This window comes from Gracilinanus agilis, chromosome 5 (genome assembly GCF_016433145.1).
Source record: "Gracilinanus agilis isolate LMUSP501 chromosome 5, AgileGrace, whole genome shotgun sequence".
Classification (NCBI taxonomy): domain Eukaryota; kingdom Metazoa; phylum Chordata; class Mammalia; order Didelphimorphia; family Didelphidae; genus Gracilinanus; species Gracilinanus agilis.
The window spans coordinates 234,504,167-234,521,750 of NC_058134.1; the positions used below are offsets into that span (position 1 = coordinate 234,504,167).

The 17,584-nt window shown below is 39.1% G+C and overlaps 1 protein-coding gene across 1 annotated transcript in view; it reads right to left on the bottom strand.

The window, feature by feature from the left end:
- Positions 1–17,584, bottom strand: part of CFAP54 (cilia and flagella associated protein 54) — a 376,749-nt gene that overhangs the window by 102,818 nt on the left and 256,347 nt on the right. Inside the window, exons 50-55 of the mRNA XM_044679160.1 lie at positions 15,338–15,499; positions 12,519–12,595; positions 11,099–11,268; positions 1,996–2,062; positions 1,499–1,501; positions 726–873 (exon numbers count right to left, since the gene is read on the bottom strand). Coding sequence (XP_044535095.1) covers positions 726–873; positions 1,499–1,501; positions 1,996–2,062; positions 11,099–11,268; positions 12,519–12,595; positions 15,338–15,499 — 627 coding nt within the window. The remainder of the gene's footprint in view (positions 1–725; positions 874–1,498; positions 1,502–1,995; positions 2,063–11,098; positions 11,269–12,518; positions 12,596–15,337; positions 15,500–17,584) is intronic.

The following is a 17,584-nucleotide window of genomic DNA, read 5'->3' on the forward strand; positions in this document are numbered from 1 at the left end:
TGTGTTTGTTTTGGTAGGTATATTCCTAGGTATTTTATATTGTCTAGGGTGATTTTGAATGGTGTTTCTCTTTCTACTTCTTGCTGCTCTAGTGTGTTGGAAATGTATAGAAATGCTGATGATTTATGTGCATTTATTTTGTATCCTGCCACTTTGCTAAAGTTGTTGATTATTTCTACCAGCCTCTTAGTTGATTCTCTAGGATTTTTTAAGTATACCATCATATCATCTGCAAAGAGTGATAGCTTAGTCTCCTCCTTGCCTATTTTGATACCTTCAATTTCTTTTTCTTCTCTAATTGCTATTGCTAGTGTTTCTAGTACTATGTTGAATAATAGAGGTGATAATGGGCATCCTTGTTTCACTCCTGATCTTATTGGGAAGGCTTCTAATTTATCCCCATTGCATATGATGTTTGTTGATGGTTTTAGGTATATACTGTTTATTATTTTTAGGAAGGGTCCTTCTATTCCTATACTTTTCAATGTTTTCAATAGGAATGGATGCTGTATTTTGTCAAAGGCTTTTTCAGCATCTATTGAGATAATCATGTGATTTTTGTTTGTTAGACTATACCAATATCAATTCTAAGACAGATACTATAGGTTAAAAAAAAGTACTAAAATCCAAATGTTATCCCAAAATATATCATGCAAAAAGCAGTGTTCCCATAAGAGAAATATATACTTTGCCCCCAAATGTTCTCATGGTCAGGCTATTTGTACCTTTCACGACTCCCATGCCACGGATGTGGGCCACAGAGGCCACCACCAAGGCCAGACGACACTTTAGCCATAGATGGATGTTCAGACGGTCTCGGGCCAACATGTCCGTAGACTCCATGGCATCCAGTTCATCATCATTCACACCCAGCTAGAACAATATAGAAAGAGGTAAGAGTTACTGCTCCACTGTTTGATCCAGTCCTGAACACAGCATCAATCAGAAGCCTGGCCAGAGGGGTAGCCTGTATCCTAAGCAATGGGAAAGAATGGGAGGAACCAATTCCAATAATGCCCCACATTTTCTGAAGGGATTATTGTAGCTGGCGTAATTATGAGATGCTTATGATTGTGGGTAGACCATATCTGCACCTCAGTTTCCTCATCTGTAAAATGAAGATGTTGGACTTAAATAGTTTTTGAGGACCTTTCTAGCTTTAGATATAAGATTCTAAAATGCCTTTTTTTTTTAAAACCCTTACCTTCCATTTTAGAATCAATACTGTGTATATCAGTTCTAAGGCAGAAGAATGTTAAGGGCTAGGCAATGGGGGTGAAGGGACTTGCCCAGGTTCATACAGCCCAGAAGTGTGCCTCTTAGCTGCCCCAACACATAAATTTTCTTTTTTTTTTAAACCTTCACCTTTTATCTAAGAATCAATATTAAGTATTGATTCCAAGGCAGAAGAGAGGTAAGGGATAGGTAAAGGGGGTTAAGTGACTTGTCTAGGGCCACCCAGCTAGGAAGTGTCTGAGGCCAGATTTGTTCCCAAGACCTCCTATCTCTAGGCCTGGCTCTTGATCCCATGAGCCATCTAGCTGACCCAGATCCTAAAGTTTTGATGAGATATACTTATTATAGGATATTGGGGAAATCTTGGCAAAATTATTTCCCCAAGTCTGACTGATATCTCCTGAAAGAGTAAGCTCCTAATCTCCTAAGCAAGGAATGAATTCACTTTCTGAGTCACAAAGAGATTAGAATTGCTTTCTCGTCCAAGAGAGCCTAATAACCAGGTGAAAAAATTTGGCCAAAACTCCCCCAATATTCAGTAACTGACCTATTATATTAAAGTTTGGGCGCAGTGATGCTTTTCTTCAGAGTGGGTAGGGGGGCAGTGGGATATAGGATCATACTCAGCATTGGAAGAGGGAATACCTCCAAATAACAGCGATGCATCTTTGAAGTATATTGTCCATTCCAACCCACAAATAGAATATCCTATAACTTGATAATTTCATATTAAATACTTTAGAGGAAAAATATACATACTTCTTTAGTCTTCTTGAAAATTTCTGCATCCTGAAGAATTTTAATTGTAGTGAAAGCTATTGAAGTGCTAGGGAGGGAAATGAAAATAAATTATTATTTTGTTGTTGTTATTATTATGATTAATAGATTTGTGCTTTAATTTCCAAAGGTCAGAATTATTGCACTCTAGTTTATACCATGATTGTTCTTACTATTAATATTCTTATTAATTAGGAAAATATGTGTAGGGTATATAGACTGAACTCTTCTGCTTTGATGTCTTTATATTTTGAACCATACTGTACAGATGGAATTAGCTCCCTTTGTTTATTTTAACTTAATCAATCAAGAACTTGGAGTGCCCCTCCTTTCACACTAGAAAAGGAAGTTCACATCCTCAAAGACTGGAAGTGGATCCCACAAGCACTGCCCACCCTGGACAGTGCCAGGCAAATTAAAAAACTATGATTGGTTCCTGAAGTGTAATAGACCAGCCCACAGTGAAAGGAAGTAGAAACCAGAGAGACAGTAAGTGATGTGGGAAAAGGGTTATAAAAGGTGAGATGAAATAGCTGAGCATTGATTCTGCATTGGATTTGTTCTGGGTTGTAGACTTCTGCATTGGAGGGATTTGGCTTCCGATTTCACCTTCCTGATTCAGACTTTGGATTCTGGTGGACATTCGGATTTTGAACTGGTGTCTCTTGCTAAAGAGATGACCTTGACTCGTGACTGGAGATCAGGACCTACTGGAGCCTTTGTCAGAGTTGAGATGGATTCCCCTGGATTGGCAATTATAGGGTATTTAGCTAGGCAATATTTTTTACCTCCTTCCTACATTTCCCTCTCTTTACTATCTCTATTTTGATATAATAAAGCTACTAAAGCTAACAGCCTTGTGACTTAAGAGTTAATTTTTATAAATGGAGACCACAATAACTTTTTATAACTCTTAATTTGACCAAAACCAATTTAACTCTTACAATTGCATACCATAACCAAAGTTAAGGACAGATGCGAGTTTATTCACAGAATCCTACAGGTGAGAAGGAGCACTCAACATATCTGCCCAACCCAGACTGGGACAAGTATTATCATTGCAACATACCTGCAAGTGACCATTCAGCCTTAGTGAAGATTCCCTTGAGGTAACCCATCCCACTCCTGTACAGCTCTGACAGTCAATACATCTTTTCCTGACATCCAAACTTGATTTGGACCTTTATTGTATCATCCAACCATTTTTCTTCTTTCCAGAGTTTAGCAGAACAAGCCTAATTCTGCCTCAACTGAGTAACCCTTCTAATACTAGAAGATGACCATCATGTATCCCAAGTCTTCTCTCCAGGCTAAATACCTAGAAATTCCTTCAACTTCTCAGTTTAATGTATTTCAGTTCAACAAACATCTTGGTCCAATTTATTAAAGAATTGTCTACAAGGTGCTGGTATATAATCACAAATATAAGAGTTCCTGCCCTCATAGAACTTACCTTTTACTAGAGAGATAAAATATATTCATAAATAAGTTTAGAACAAGGAAAACTGAGGAGGGAGAATAGGGAAGAGAAGGCTTTTTGGGGAGGCAGAACTCAAGTTGAACTTTGAAGGAAGGAATTGGAAAGGTAGAGGAGTATGCAAACTGCAGGCATAGGGAATGGTTTGGGTGGCTATGTGTTGGTGAGAGAGGAGGTACTGAGTTAGTGGGAAAGGTCTGTAATTCATTTTGGCAGAAGGACAGAGTACGTGCCAGAGAGAATAATGAAATAAGTCTAGAAAGGTAAACAGAAGCCACATTGTGGAAAGTCATAATGACAGGCTGCATTTTATCCTATTACCCAGTGGTGTCAAATTCAAAGAAATAGGGGCTATTAAACCATACATGAGGACCCCTGAGGGCCATATATTGACTTAGAAAACCATATGCTTATATATTTCTTTTCAAATTAATATACCAACACAGTAATCAGACACTATACTTTAATCTGGTTTGAGCTGTACTCAGAAGGGTTATGGGCTACATGTAGCCTATGAGCCATATGTATGGCACCTCTGCAAACAACCACAGAACAACTGATGCCTTTTGTCCAGGAAAGTAAACTATTACTTGGGAAGATTATTTTGGTAGCTGCAAAGGATGGCTTGTAGAAGAGAGGGAAAAGTACCAGGGAAACCTATTAAGAGAATATTAAAGGGGCAGTTAGATGACTCAGGAGATAGAGAGCCAGGCTTGGGGATAGGAGGTCCTAGGTTCAAATCTGACCCCAGACACTTCTTAGCTGTCTGATATGTGTGGCTCTGAGCAATTATCTAGCCCTTACCTCTGTTCTGCCTTGGAACTAATACTTAGTATTGATTCTAAGATAATAGGTAATTTTTAAAAAATAATAATCTCCATGGGAAGTGAAGCCATATATAAGAAACCATTACACTAGAATAGTATTGATTCTGAGAAAGAAGGTAAGAGTTAAAAAAGAGAGAAATAATATTATAGTACTCTAGGATCAAAGTGATGGGAACCTGAACTAGGGTGGAAGCTGTATGAGTTAAAAGAGGGGAAATTGATAGAAAGGAGGGAGGGGAGAGGGAAAGAGGGAGGAAGGAAAGGAAGGGGAGAGAGAGAGAGAGAGAGAGAGAGAGAGAGAAAGAAAGACAAGACAAGACAAGACAAGACAAGACAAGACAAGACAAGACAAGACAAGACAAGACAAGAGAGAGAGGACATTTATTAAAAACTTACCACATGCCAGGCACTGTGTTAATCATTAAGGATAGATAATTAGATTAAGTCTACCTGGATTAATTAGTGAGATAGATTCTTATTTTCTTCCTCTCTCTCTTCTCTAATGTAAATAAACTTCCATAAAAGTCAATTTTGATTTGAGATTATTCTTAATTGAGGATTGATAATAGTTCAATCCTCTGGCGACCATCTTTAATATTTTGAACCCATAAAACCTCTTTTTCACCCTTACAAAGGACAACATATGAATAAACTAGGGGAGGGGAGAAAGAGCTTCACAGGGGCTTATTTCTAGGCAAGAAAAGGTAAAAACTCACAAGATGGAGACAGGAATAATGTTCAACAGGTGACTAGACGTGGGAGATAGCAAGAAAGAAGGAAGTTAAGAATGACTGTGGTTCCAAACTTTGGCGAATGGAAAGATGGCAGCTCTCACGGTCTTCATATGGACTGAAGTTGAGTCCTCCATCATCCTAAAGCTCTCTAGAGACTCATATTGTTCTAGAAGTACATATGTTAAAATCTGTAGATCTGTTTTTCTGATGAATTGTTGCCTCTCAGTGCTTTTTCTACATTAGGACTGAGACAGGGCCTGTTATTTCCTTGGTACAGAAAAGCTCTAGTTAGGGAAGCTCCCTCTACCAGGGCAGGTTGGCACATTCTCTTAAGCTTTCAATTTTAGTTACCTAAACCAATGATGGGCAAACTAGCCTGCGGGCCAGATGTGGCCCCCTGAAATGTTCTATCTAAGTTTGCCAATCACTGGCCTAAACCATTGAGAAGTCAAGGGCCTTGATGAGGGTCACATAGTCAGTGTATATCAGAAACCAAACTTGAACTAGGTCTTCCTAGCTCCAAGTCCAGTTCTCTAATCCCCATCACCACGCTGAAGCAATGCTAGAAATGCTCATTATTCAACCTACTGCTCTTATATTTATGAACTTGATTTTTTAAATTAAATTAAAATTTACTAGTAGTAAAAAAAATTAAAAATTTTGTTTAAAATATTACCTTTATTCCTATTAAATTCTATCAAATTAGATTCAATTCAATGTTCTGGCCCATTGAGATACATTGAGATCATGACTTTGTTAGTCAATGTCTTAGCTAGCCTTCCCACTGTTGTATCATCTACAAATTTGATATACGTGTCATTTTTCCTTTATCTAAGCTATCAACAAATAGCCACAGCATCAGGCACGGATCTCTGAGATATCCCACAATGCAAGACATCTATACCTTTAATTGCAATAAGAAATACACACACACACATATATATAATGGAACATATATATGTATGTATATGTATATAATTGTATCTGTATATATACACATATAAATGCATATATAAATACCCACTATATATCTATATACACACATATATAAATACAGTGTAATTATAGAGCTGTGTCTATATATATACATATATATTACATGTATAAATTGACATCAATATATACACACATATACACAATATATGTGTGGATCTATGTACACATATATGTGTACTATACATAATTTCACACTGTATAGCTATATCTATATATACATGTATATATATGCTACATGTATACATCTATATCTGTATATACACACATATAAATATGCACTATATGTATAGACCTACATGTACATATATACACACACTATATATAGATCTATATCTCCATACATACATGCACCTCTATATACACACCATATGTATATATGTATATATAAATATATGCTATGTGTATATACATATATATTTCTACATATATAAATGTATTCTATATGTATACGCTATATATGTACAGTGTGTGTAGAGATACATAAATATTTATAGTATGTGTGTGTACATATACATATATATATTCCATGTCAATATTTTCTTTCAAAGAATCCCCTGAGAAATCTTGTAGAAGAAAGAGATTCTAATGGGGAAAATGTTCAGTTATTATCTGAGCCTCTTGTCATAATAGACATTTTTCACCACTCAAGAGCAGACAAGCTATTAATCCTTTAATTTTATATAATACTTTATAGCCTGCAAAATGCTCCATTCCATTTGCCGCTCACAATCCCTCTGAAGTGGACGTTATTATCTCCATTTTAGCAATGAGGGAATGGAAGCTCAAAGAATTAAGTGACTCTCTCAGGGTCACATAGGAAAAGGTGATACAGCCTGGAACCTCCGAAGAACAACCTTTCAGAGCTGAAAGGGTCACTTGGCCCAGGCAGTTTCTGATTTGCACACTCTAGATCTAAGATGAAGATAGAAACTTGACATTTGGGGTTTGAAAATTTCCATCATCCCCCTCTAAGGATGTCTTACTTTCCTCTGGCATGACTGTTTCATGGGATGTCTCTGCCAGCAGCTTTGCCTTTGATTTCCCCTCTTAATTCACCAGCATCTCCTCAGTGAATGGCTTCTTCCCATCAGAGGCTCTTTGGCAGGACTCATAGAGATGACTCCTCTCCCAGCTCCGATTATCACACTATAGACTTCATAATCATATCTCAGCTGCCTTCTCACTCACCCTGGGACATCCCTTTTGTCACACATGTGGGTTCCACCCACAATGTACCCATTTTGAGGAGGAACTCAGAAGACCTTTCCTTCATTCCCCTCTGGTCTATATTTCTGAATCTCCATTTGATATATAAAGCCCTTTACATGTAACACATGACTGAGGCCTTCTAATATATATATTAGACAGAGAGAGACAGAGACAGAGACAGAGAGAGCCAAAAGAGAGACCAAGAGAGAAAGATATAGAGAGAAACAAAGAGATAGAGAAAGAGAGACCCACATAAAGAGACAAAAAGGGGAAATATAGAGAAACAGAGTATATTTGTGTCTGTGTGTGTAAGATAGAGAGAGCATCAGAGAGAGGGGGATGGTGGGGGGAGGGAGAATGAGGGATGTGAGAGAAAGAAAAATACAGAAGAGAGAAAGAGAGACAGGGGAATGAGAGAGAAAGAGTGAGACAGAAAGAGAAGAGAGAGACAAAGTGTGAAAAAGAAACAGAAGGAAAGAGACAGAGCAGACAGATAGAGGAAGAGAGAGACACATAGAGAGAGATACAGGAAGGGGAGAGGTAGAGGGACAGAGAGAGTGAGGGTGGGAGACAGGGGGAGAGAGAGGAGAGAGAGAGAGACAGAGAGAGAGAGGGAGAGAGAGAGAGACAGACTGCCCCTTCCCTTCAAGGCCTGCCCTTAAGAGTCCTAAGGGTGCTTTAGCTGCTGAGTCCTGACCCTGGAGTCTTTTCTCAAGGAAGATTTCTAAAAGTACACTTTTCCTTATAACATAACATTTCCAAACATCCCAAATATATTATATGTCTACTCTGAAAGCAGGCAGAGAAGAGTTGTCTAGAAAAATATATGTGATTTTAAAATTCATATCATTACAGAACCAAATAAAATAGGCTTAATCAATTTCCAACTTACAAACACCCCAGTTAGCTAATTATGTGCACTCCTCCAAAGCGAATTTCTTTAGAGCTCTTAGTCCAGGGTAGGGTCTATTTCTCATTAGCTGGAATAGGGAAGAATGGTCTGGTGTCCAGTTCCATTGTGTCCCAGCAATACCAGGAAGCCATGCCACTAAGGGGGTATTAGGACATCAATGCTTTGCAAAAAAATGCCAGTCAATATAATGTGGAGGACTCTGGAGAAGGTAGGTTGACAATTTTAAATGTAATGAAAACACTATCATGGAATGGGGTGGTGGGGAGGAAAATGACCTTGTCAGGATTTGATATCACCAGCTGTAGCAGCCTCAAAGATTCAACCAACTGCAATCATGCTCGACCTCCTCTTCCCCCTTAAGGTTTAGTATATAATATAGCTCAGAAGTTATGTTTTTAGAATAGTTTTTTAAATTATCATTTGGGTGTAATCAGTAAAAAATTCATATGTGCTATTTTGGGATAAACAAAAAGTGATTGCAAAGCTTGTCTTTCACTGAAAAAAAAAGCAGAGCTCAAATTAACTTGTGTGTTCTTTATGGAAGAGGAGAAGGAAATCCACTAGCAACATCCATATTTGGCAAATCCCTGATATTATAAAATCAGTAGTCTTTTGGGGTTCAAGAACTTCCATACAGATGTAAAATTTAAGTCATTTTAGAAATTTAGAAATTAGGGGGGCAAAACCAGTGGAAATGCTATGAGTTTGAGGGGATAAAGGGGAAAGTAAAAACAAAATTTTTCTAAAAATAAAAAAATTAATAAAGAACTTGATATAAAAAAAGAAATTATGGAGGCAGGAGAGGAATGGATTAAAATTATTTAAAATGATGCACAGGATCTCTGAAATTAAGTTTTACAGACAGAGACACTCCAAGGGAGTGAGAGACAACAGAAGTCCTGTTCTCTGGGGCCACCAAAGGGACCAAGTGGGAGGGTTTCACAAATGCCACACAATCTGTGTGCTTCTGGGGACGCACTTTGGGAACTTTTTTCAAGGATATTTCATTTGTGACCATTGGGATGAAGGTCCACCCTCCACCGCCCTCACAGAATCTCACAATCATGTCATAGAATCTCCCAGTTGGAAGGGATCTCAAACACCATCTAGTCCAATCTGTATGTGAAAAGGGATTCCTACAATGACAATCTAGAAATGTGGCCCTCTAACCTTTGCTTGAAGACCTCCAATAGGGGCAGAGGTTGTGGGGAGACCCATCCTGCTCTTCAAGAGCTAGCTAGCTGTTAGAGGTTTTTTCTTATTTTAAGCCTAAATGGCCCTGGTGGCATATTCTTTTAGTACCTCCCAACTCTGCCTTCTGAGGTGAGCAGAACAATTCGAATCTCTCCTTTTCTAGTTGGTTGATATGTCTTCTTGATTCTATCTCCACAAAATCTCTTTAGTCCTCTTTTCTCCACTCATATGGCCTCTCTTCCTTCTGATCTTTAGCATCTATCACCTGGACATGATAATAGTTTTTTCATTGCTTTTGCTTGCTAGCCTCTTTCCAATTGTTCCTTGATCCAGCTGCCAGAGTTATCTTACTAAGGCAAATATTTGACCATCATTCCTCTAGCTTTCTTTAAAACAAAAGAACAAACAAAAAAGCTTCACCTTCCATCTTAGAATTAATCCTGTGTATTGGTTACAAGGCAGAAGAGTGGTAAGGGCTAGGCAGTAGGGGTTAAGTATGCCCAGGGTCACACAGCTAGGAAGTGTCTGAGGGAAGATTTAAATCCAACACTGCCTGTCTTTGGGACTAGCTCTCCATCCACTGAGCCACCTAGGTTCTCCCACTCCTCTAGTTTTCAATGGCTCTCTATTATCCCCATTTAAAAAAACATTTTTAAAAAATAATAAAAAAAAACACTATGACCTAGCTGCGCTTTTTGTGGAGGCAACAAATTGGAAAAGGAGGGTATGTCCTTCAATTGGGGAATGGCTGAACAAACTGTGGTATATGCGGGTGATGGAATACTATTGTGCTAAAAGGAATAATAAACTGGAGGAGTTCCGGGCGAACTGGAGAGACCTCCGGGAACAGATGCAGAGCGAAAGGAGCAGAACCAGAAGAACTCTGTACACAGAGACTGATATACTGTGGTAAAATTGAATGTAATGGACCTCTGTACCAGCAGCAATACAATGACCCAGGACAATTCTGAGGGATTTATGGTAAAGAACGCTGCCCACATTCAGAGGAAGGACTGCAGGAGAGGAAACATATAAGAAAAACAACTGCTTGAATGCATGGGTCGGGGTGGACATGATTGAGGGTGTGGACTCGAAACTACCACACCAATGCAAATACCAACAATTTGGAAATTGGTCTTGATCAAGGACACATGACAAAACTAGTGGAAATGCGCATCGGCCATGGGTGGGGGGAGTGCGGTGGGGCAGGGGAAGGGGAAAGGAGGAGCATGAATCATGTAACCATGTTAAAAATGAATATTAATAAATGTTAAAAAAAAAACACTATGACCACCTCAGCCTGGCATTGAAGATGAACTCCAACCTAACTTTTCATGATACTGCACATTACTCTCCTTCACACATTCCCTAAACTTGATATTCCAATTCCTGAACCACCATACCTTTCCACAGGCACATCACTAGAGCTTGGCAATGTACTCTCTCCTCATAGCCACCTCTTCTCTCCTTCTAGGACCATCTCTTAGGTGGCACCTTCCCTGTGAAAGCCTCCCAGATCACCTCAATCATTGATTCTTTGACCCTTCTCTAATGCCTTTTATTATCATGTCTGTGTACCGACTGTATCTCCCACATTGGATGTAAAGTCTTCAAGGCCAGGGGATGCTTTGCTTCTGCTTTGAATCCTCAGTACTTGCACTTAGTAGTTTTCCAAAAAAAATTGTCGAACTGAGATAAATTCAGGTAACCACCATCTTGTGCAGGGGTCACTTACCTTAATGGTGCTTGTTGTCTCTGCATCGCGATAGCAGCTAGCTGTAACTTGACTTCCAGCATAATCTCCAAGTCTACTGGGCTAAACTGAGTTATCTTCTTGTGGCTCAATGACTCTGCATTTTCTATTAGCATGAGAAGCTTTTCCTCAGCTTCTGACAATAAAATCCCCTAAAGAACCAAAGAAAGGAAGAAGAATGAAGAAAAAAGGCATGTAAACACCAACTGGATATTGAGCATTGTAAGTGAACCAGCCCCTTTCCACCAGTAGCCCAAATAAGAATGGGGGAGTCAACCCACATAGAAGATTTGAACAACCCATCAGAAGAAAAGGTCCCTCCAGCCTTGAGGTATAGTGACAAAACAGATGGCAATGTTCCTTCTTTAACATCATTTCAAAGATCAAATATTATCAGTTTCTGATATTTAACAACCATTTTAATAGTGTCATGGACTTTGGTGGAAAGAACACTGCAGGAGACAGTTAGATGACTCAGTGGTTTGAGAACCAAGCTTAGAGATAGAAAAGATGATGACGGAAAAGATTTGGGAATTGAAGGGATGCTCATCATTTGGGGAATGGCTGAACGAGTTATGGTATATGATTATGATGAAATACTATTGTGCTATCTGAAATGATGAGGAAGGGGGAAACTACGTAGCTCAATGGATTGAGAGCCAATCTCAGAGAGTGGAGGTCCTGGGTTCATATCTGGATTCAGCTATTTCCTAGCTATGTGACTTTGGGCAAGCCATTTAACCACTTAACCACCATTGCCTAGCTCTTACTACTCTTCTGTCTTGGAATCAATACATAGAATTGATTAAGATGGAAGGTAATGGTTTAAAAAAAAAAGAAATGATGAGGAAAGTGGTTTGAGAAAAACCTGGGAAGACTTCTATAAACTGATGCAGAGTAAAGCGAACAGAACTAGGAGGTACACAGTAACAACAATTTTGCAACAATGATCAGCTGTGAAAAACTTAGTGACTCTGATTAAGACAATGATCCAAGATAATTCTAAAGGACATGAAAAATGCTATCCACCTCCAGAGAAAGAACCAAAGAACTCTGAAGCATCCTTTTAAATTTACTTTATTTTCTTACTTTTTTTTTTGCAACTAAGCTAATAAGAAAATATGGTTTACTTGACTTCACATGTATAATAGTTATCATATTATCATGTTGCTTGTCTTCTCAAAGGTTAGAGGAGAGGCTGGAAGGAGAATTGTGAACTTGATTTAAAAAAATTAATATTGAAATCAAGTATAATTATTTAAAAAAAGATTCCCCCACCTCTATCTTTTTAAAATTAGACTCAGAAACAATATCATTCTGTTGTCTCATGGCAGCATATCCCTTAAAGTGGGCATGACCAAAGTTACTCTGCATTCTACAAAAAGGGAAATCTTCAAATTACCTTTAGTTTACCTGGAGACAACTCTTCTTTTGCCTTGGTCAGATTAACATTTGCTGGGGTTTCATCCTTTAAATATTCTTTTATATTTTGTCACATGAGATTTTTGAAAAACAAAACAAAGTTCAACATTTCAACTGATGCAACAATAAAAATAATCACAACAATAACAACAAATGTCCTAAGCCCAGTGTTCTTAGTTTGTGTATGTATGCATTTTTAAATATTTGGATAGCTATTTCAATATCATCAATTACTTTTTTTTTTAATTTAATCCCTTAACTTCTGTGTATTGGCTCCTAGGTGGAAGAGTAGTAAGGGTGGGCAATGGGGTCAAGTGACTTGCCCAGGGTCACACAGCTGGGAAGTGTCTGAGGCCAGATTTGAACCTAGGACCTCCCATCTCTAGGCCTGACTCTCAATCCACTGAGCTACCCAGCTGCCCTCATTGATTACTTTTATAATTGCATGTGCTTTGTGCATTTTGAAACATTCTGAGGAGAGGTCAGCCTATCAAAAGGGGATCCTTGGTACAAATAAGGTTGAGAACCTGTCTTTGACACCAAAATATTAACTGATCTCTCAAAAGCCCCATGTTCAAATATTATGAGTCCATGTCTCCCAATAATGACAAAAGTAATAACAATAATGATAGCTATAATATTATGATATGTAATATAAATATAATAATAGCCATTTATTAAGTCTCTATAATGTGCTAGGTACTGAGTTGAGTACTAGGGATGCCAAGACAGAAATGAAACAATACCTAACCTCAATAATCTTCTATTCTATCATGGGAGATAATATGTATATCTCTAGGTAGCATTATAATAGCTAACTTTTTTTTGTTCAGTCATTTCAGTCATGTCTGACTCTTCATGATCTCATTTTGGTTTTTCTTGGCGAAGATCCTAGAGTGGTTTGTCTTTTCCTTCTCCAACTCATTTTATATGTTAGGAAACTGAGGCAAACAGGATTACGTGGTTTTCCCAGAGTCACACAGCTATTAAATGTCTGTGGCCACATTTGAATTCAGGAAGATGAGTCTTCCTGATTCCAGGGCCAGCACTCTGTGCATTATGGTGCCACTCAGCTACAAAGTTCTTCATTTAGATTTTCTCAGTGGATCCTCACAATAAGCCTATGAGGTGGTTGTCATTATTATTTTTTTTCTGCCTGATCCTCAGCTTTCATTTGTATAGGGAATTCCCAGGAAGGAAAGCCCTTCTACCTAAATAGATTGGTAACTCTTCATATTATAGTCAAAGAGTTTTCTGAATGGACAGATAGGTAGCTCAGCGGACAGTGGCCCAGGCTTGGAGATAAGTCCTAGATTCAAATCAAGTTTAAGATACTTCATAGCTGTGTGACTTTGGCAAATCACTTAACCCCAATCGCCTAGCTCTTACCACTCCTCTGCCTTGGAACTAATAGTATTGCTTCTAAGACAGAAAAGGGTCACCTAGCCCAGTGATGGTGAATCTCTTAGAGACCGAGTGCTCAAACTGTACTCTGAGTCCCAATGTGAATTTCCCCCTTACCCCAGAGAGGGGAGGGAGGCAGTGCCCCTATTGGACTGCTGGGCAGAAGGGGAGATGATGAGAGAAATGTCTTTGGGTGCGTTGGGGAGGAGGGAGGGAGCAGCTCCCTCCAGCACGTGTGCCATAGGTTCACCAACATAGTCCTAGCCAATATGTATCCCATGTGGGACTTGAACTCAGGCCTCCTCAACTCCAAGACTAATATTCTATTCTGCATGCCATAATGGTTCACAATGCAGAAAGCACTTCAAGAAATTTTTTGAACTCTGTCATGCTGTCAGGAGACATAGGACTAGAAAAGAGATTTAAAATCTCATTTGGGCACACGAGGTACCGTTTAGCCACTTACTGTTTATGAATATAAAAGAACATGCAGATGGTACATTGCCAAATGTGCCTTAAAGAACTAACATTTATAGGTCCTTAAAGGTCTGTAAAGCACATTCCTCAGGACAGCCCTCTGAGACAGGTGGTATTATCATCCCTGTTTGATGAGCGAGGCAGCCATGGTCACAAAGCTGGGCAAATGTTTGAGGAAAGATTTGAAGTGAGTTCCACCTCATTCCAAATTTGCTCTTTACACCATATGACACTGCCCCATGGACATAATTTTAGCACTAGAAATAAGAGATAAAGTATAGAGAGTATTTATAAGGTTTATAAAACTTTCGACGGCTCTGTGAGGTGGCTACTAGAAGTGTCTTTATTCTCATTTGACAGAGGAAGAAACTGAAGATCAGAGGGGTCAAATGAGCTGTCCAGGGACAGAGAGTCCTTAAGTTTCAGGAACCGGATCTCAACCAAGGTTTCTCAGGACATCAGTTCCAATACTCTGCCAAATCCTCATCATATCTATTTCCCTTGTGTTCATATGCCTCATTAACTAATTACACAATTTGCGTTTATGTATTTTTTACCAAGAGTACATAACTAACAGCATCCCTTGTTTATAACAAATGACTTGTCTATAAATACACAGCCAGGACTGTTTTTATGTTACTAGGGGGCTTGGTAAGGTCATGTCTGCTTGCCACTAGCCTCAGAGCTATGTACACCTCTGAGGAGCTGGGATAATAACCTGGGCCATCACTAGGGAAAGGTGCCTGAGGCTTTAACCCAGGGTTGCTAAAATTTAGAAGGGGCTGCCAGCACTTAATTTCTCCAGCAAGTAGAAACAACTAAACTTAGCACCTAGTTGGAAAGGTTAATTAGTAAAAGTAAGAAACTATCTGATCGGGTACTTCCTCCTCTGGTAGTCCAGGAAAATCCCATCCTGACCTGGGTCCACCATCAGCATCTTCCTCATAGCCTCATAGGCTCTTTGCTTTTGATAGTCAGTGCCTTTGTCCAGAGGTCTCTGTGTTCCCTCGGCTGTGTTGAGGTCAAATTGAACTGTCTCTTGAGAGATGGTTGTAAAATCCTCAGGGCAAGAATGTGTAACTTGGAAAATGGGAAACACTAAAAATCATTATTTGTTTTATTATTTTGTTGATTATCTAGATGTAAGAAAATTGTGGAGAAAAGGTTAATAATGCAGATTAAACTTAAAAGAGTGTTGATTGTACATTTTTTCCTCCTGAAAGCTGGTAGTTAAATATATACCTGTACACAAGTCTCCTCCTTACCTCCTCCACCCCCTGAGGCCTTGTGTCTTGAGAGGTCTCTCTCTCCTTGCTTGCTTCAGACCCACCCTGTCATCCTTCTACTCAATTTGATGGAATTTCTCATTATTGCTGATAACATTAGACCTTACATTTGTGTAACATTTAAACAATTTCTTACATTCTCTCATTTGATGCTCATAAAGCTCTACAAGGTAGGCTCACTCCCTCCTAGAGTGTTTCAATGGGCACCATGTTTTATCTTCATTTTGCATTTCTCCAGCACCTACCATAGTGCTGGAACCCACTAAGTGGGTGCTTAAATGTTAGAGGGATTTAATGGAATTCCGATATCTTTATTGCATCTTTATTATACCTGTCACCGCTAGAGAACAACTGTTCCTCTACATACCACATTCACACACTTTGCCAGACTTGAAGACCAAGATGAAAGAGGGGTTTTGACCAGGAATATAATTAAATCAAATAATCAGAACTCAGAAATGGCACAATGGGTTCTAACTATCCTTGTCAGGCATTTCTCTTTGTTGAGAATGTTGCTTACCTACAAAATAACAGTAAGTTAAGGCACTTTGCAGAACATAAAGCACTATATAAATGCTAACTGCTACTACGATTTTCCCCCGAAACTCTCATTGCTGCCAGTAGAAGTACCTAACACTAGAATGGAGTTATGACATCAATGATATCAGTACTATGTCTGATGGTGCAGATTCATCTGGACCTCCTTGTCCTTTGTGGCTCTCATTCATATTCCCCCTTGAACTCCCCACTCTGGGGAATCACTCAATATACCAGGGGCATATTTATTCTAGTCTCTTGACATTATTTGGGTCCCAAAGCAGCACAAAATCTAGCCACTTGGTAACCCTTGATTCTGGCACATGACTAGCAGGCTTCCATTTCTGCAAATTCATATTTGCAATTTGGTTGTTGTTGCTGTTCATATGTCACTGGTATTATGCTATAGTCTAGTTATGCCTGTCTCATCTTTCCAGTGGCCCTTGTGCACTCTGCCATTTTGATTCCTCAGAGAACAATAATCCATGATCTTATAAACAAAACAAAAACCACTCACTGAAAATCTTGGTTTGTTTTCTCCTCCTTTCAGGGAGAGTCTAGAGATCAATGAAACAATAGTGTAATATCCCAAATGCAACTTGGCCCACACTTTTCCTCCAAATCGGATTCATTTTTGCTATGTGGTTGGTGTCTGTCCAAAATCTATTGTTGGACCAGTTCTATGGCTGAATCAGTACTCTGGGGGCTCTTTATCAGTGTGGACAGTAAGTATCCTTTATCTATAGGGTTTTTCTTATGGAGAGGGAGCTGAACTGAATTCCTCGGTGATCTTGTCAGCTGTTGTGACTACACAAATGCCTCCTATCTAGCCTTCGGCTCTTTGCAGAGACCCCTTCACTCACCAACTGCCAGGCAGGATCTCTCCACTAGATATCCCACAGGTGTCGCCAACTCAACATGTCTTATACAGAAGTCATTCCACACTATACTGAAAACTCTCTTTACCTTACTGATTTTTACTGAGGAGTTTGTCTTCCCTCTGGGCTGTGTTCACAACTGTGGAGGTATGCTGGCCTCTTCACTCACCATCACCCCACATACCCACTGATTTAGGTTGTGTGATTTCTATCTCTACAACAACTCTCCTCTGAATTCAGAAAGCGGAATCCCTAGTTCAGATCCTCATCACCTCTCCCCCAGAATATTAGGACAGTCTCCAAATTGGCCTCCCTGACTTTATTCCCTCCCATCTCCAATTCATTATCTATATAGCTGCTAAAATGAGATTCCTATAATACATATGACGATGTCAGTATTTTGTTCAAAAAAGCTCAATGGTTCCCTATTGCCCTGAGGACTAAAAAGAAATTCCTCCATTTGA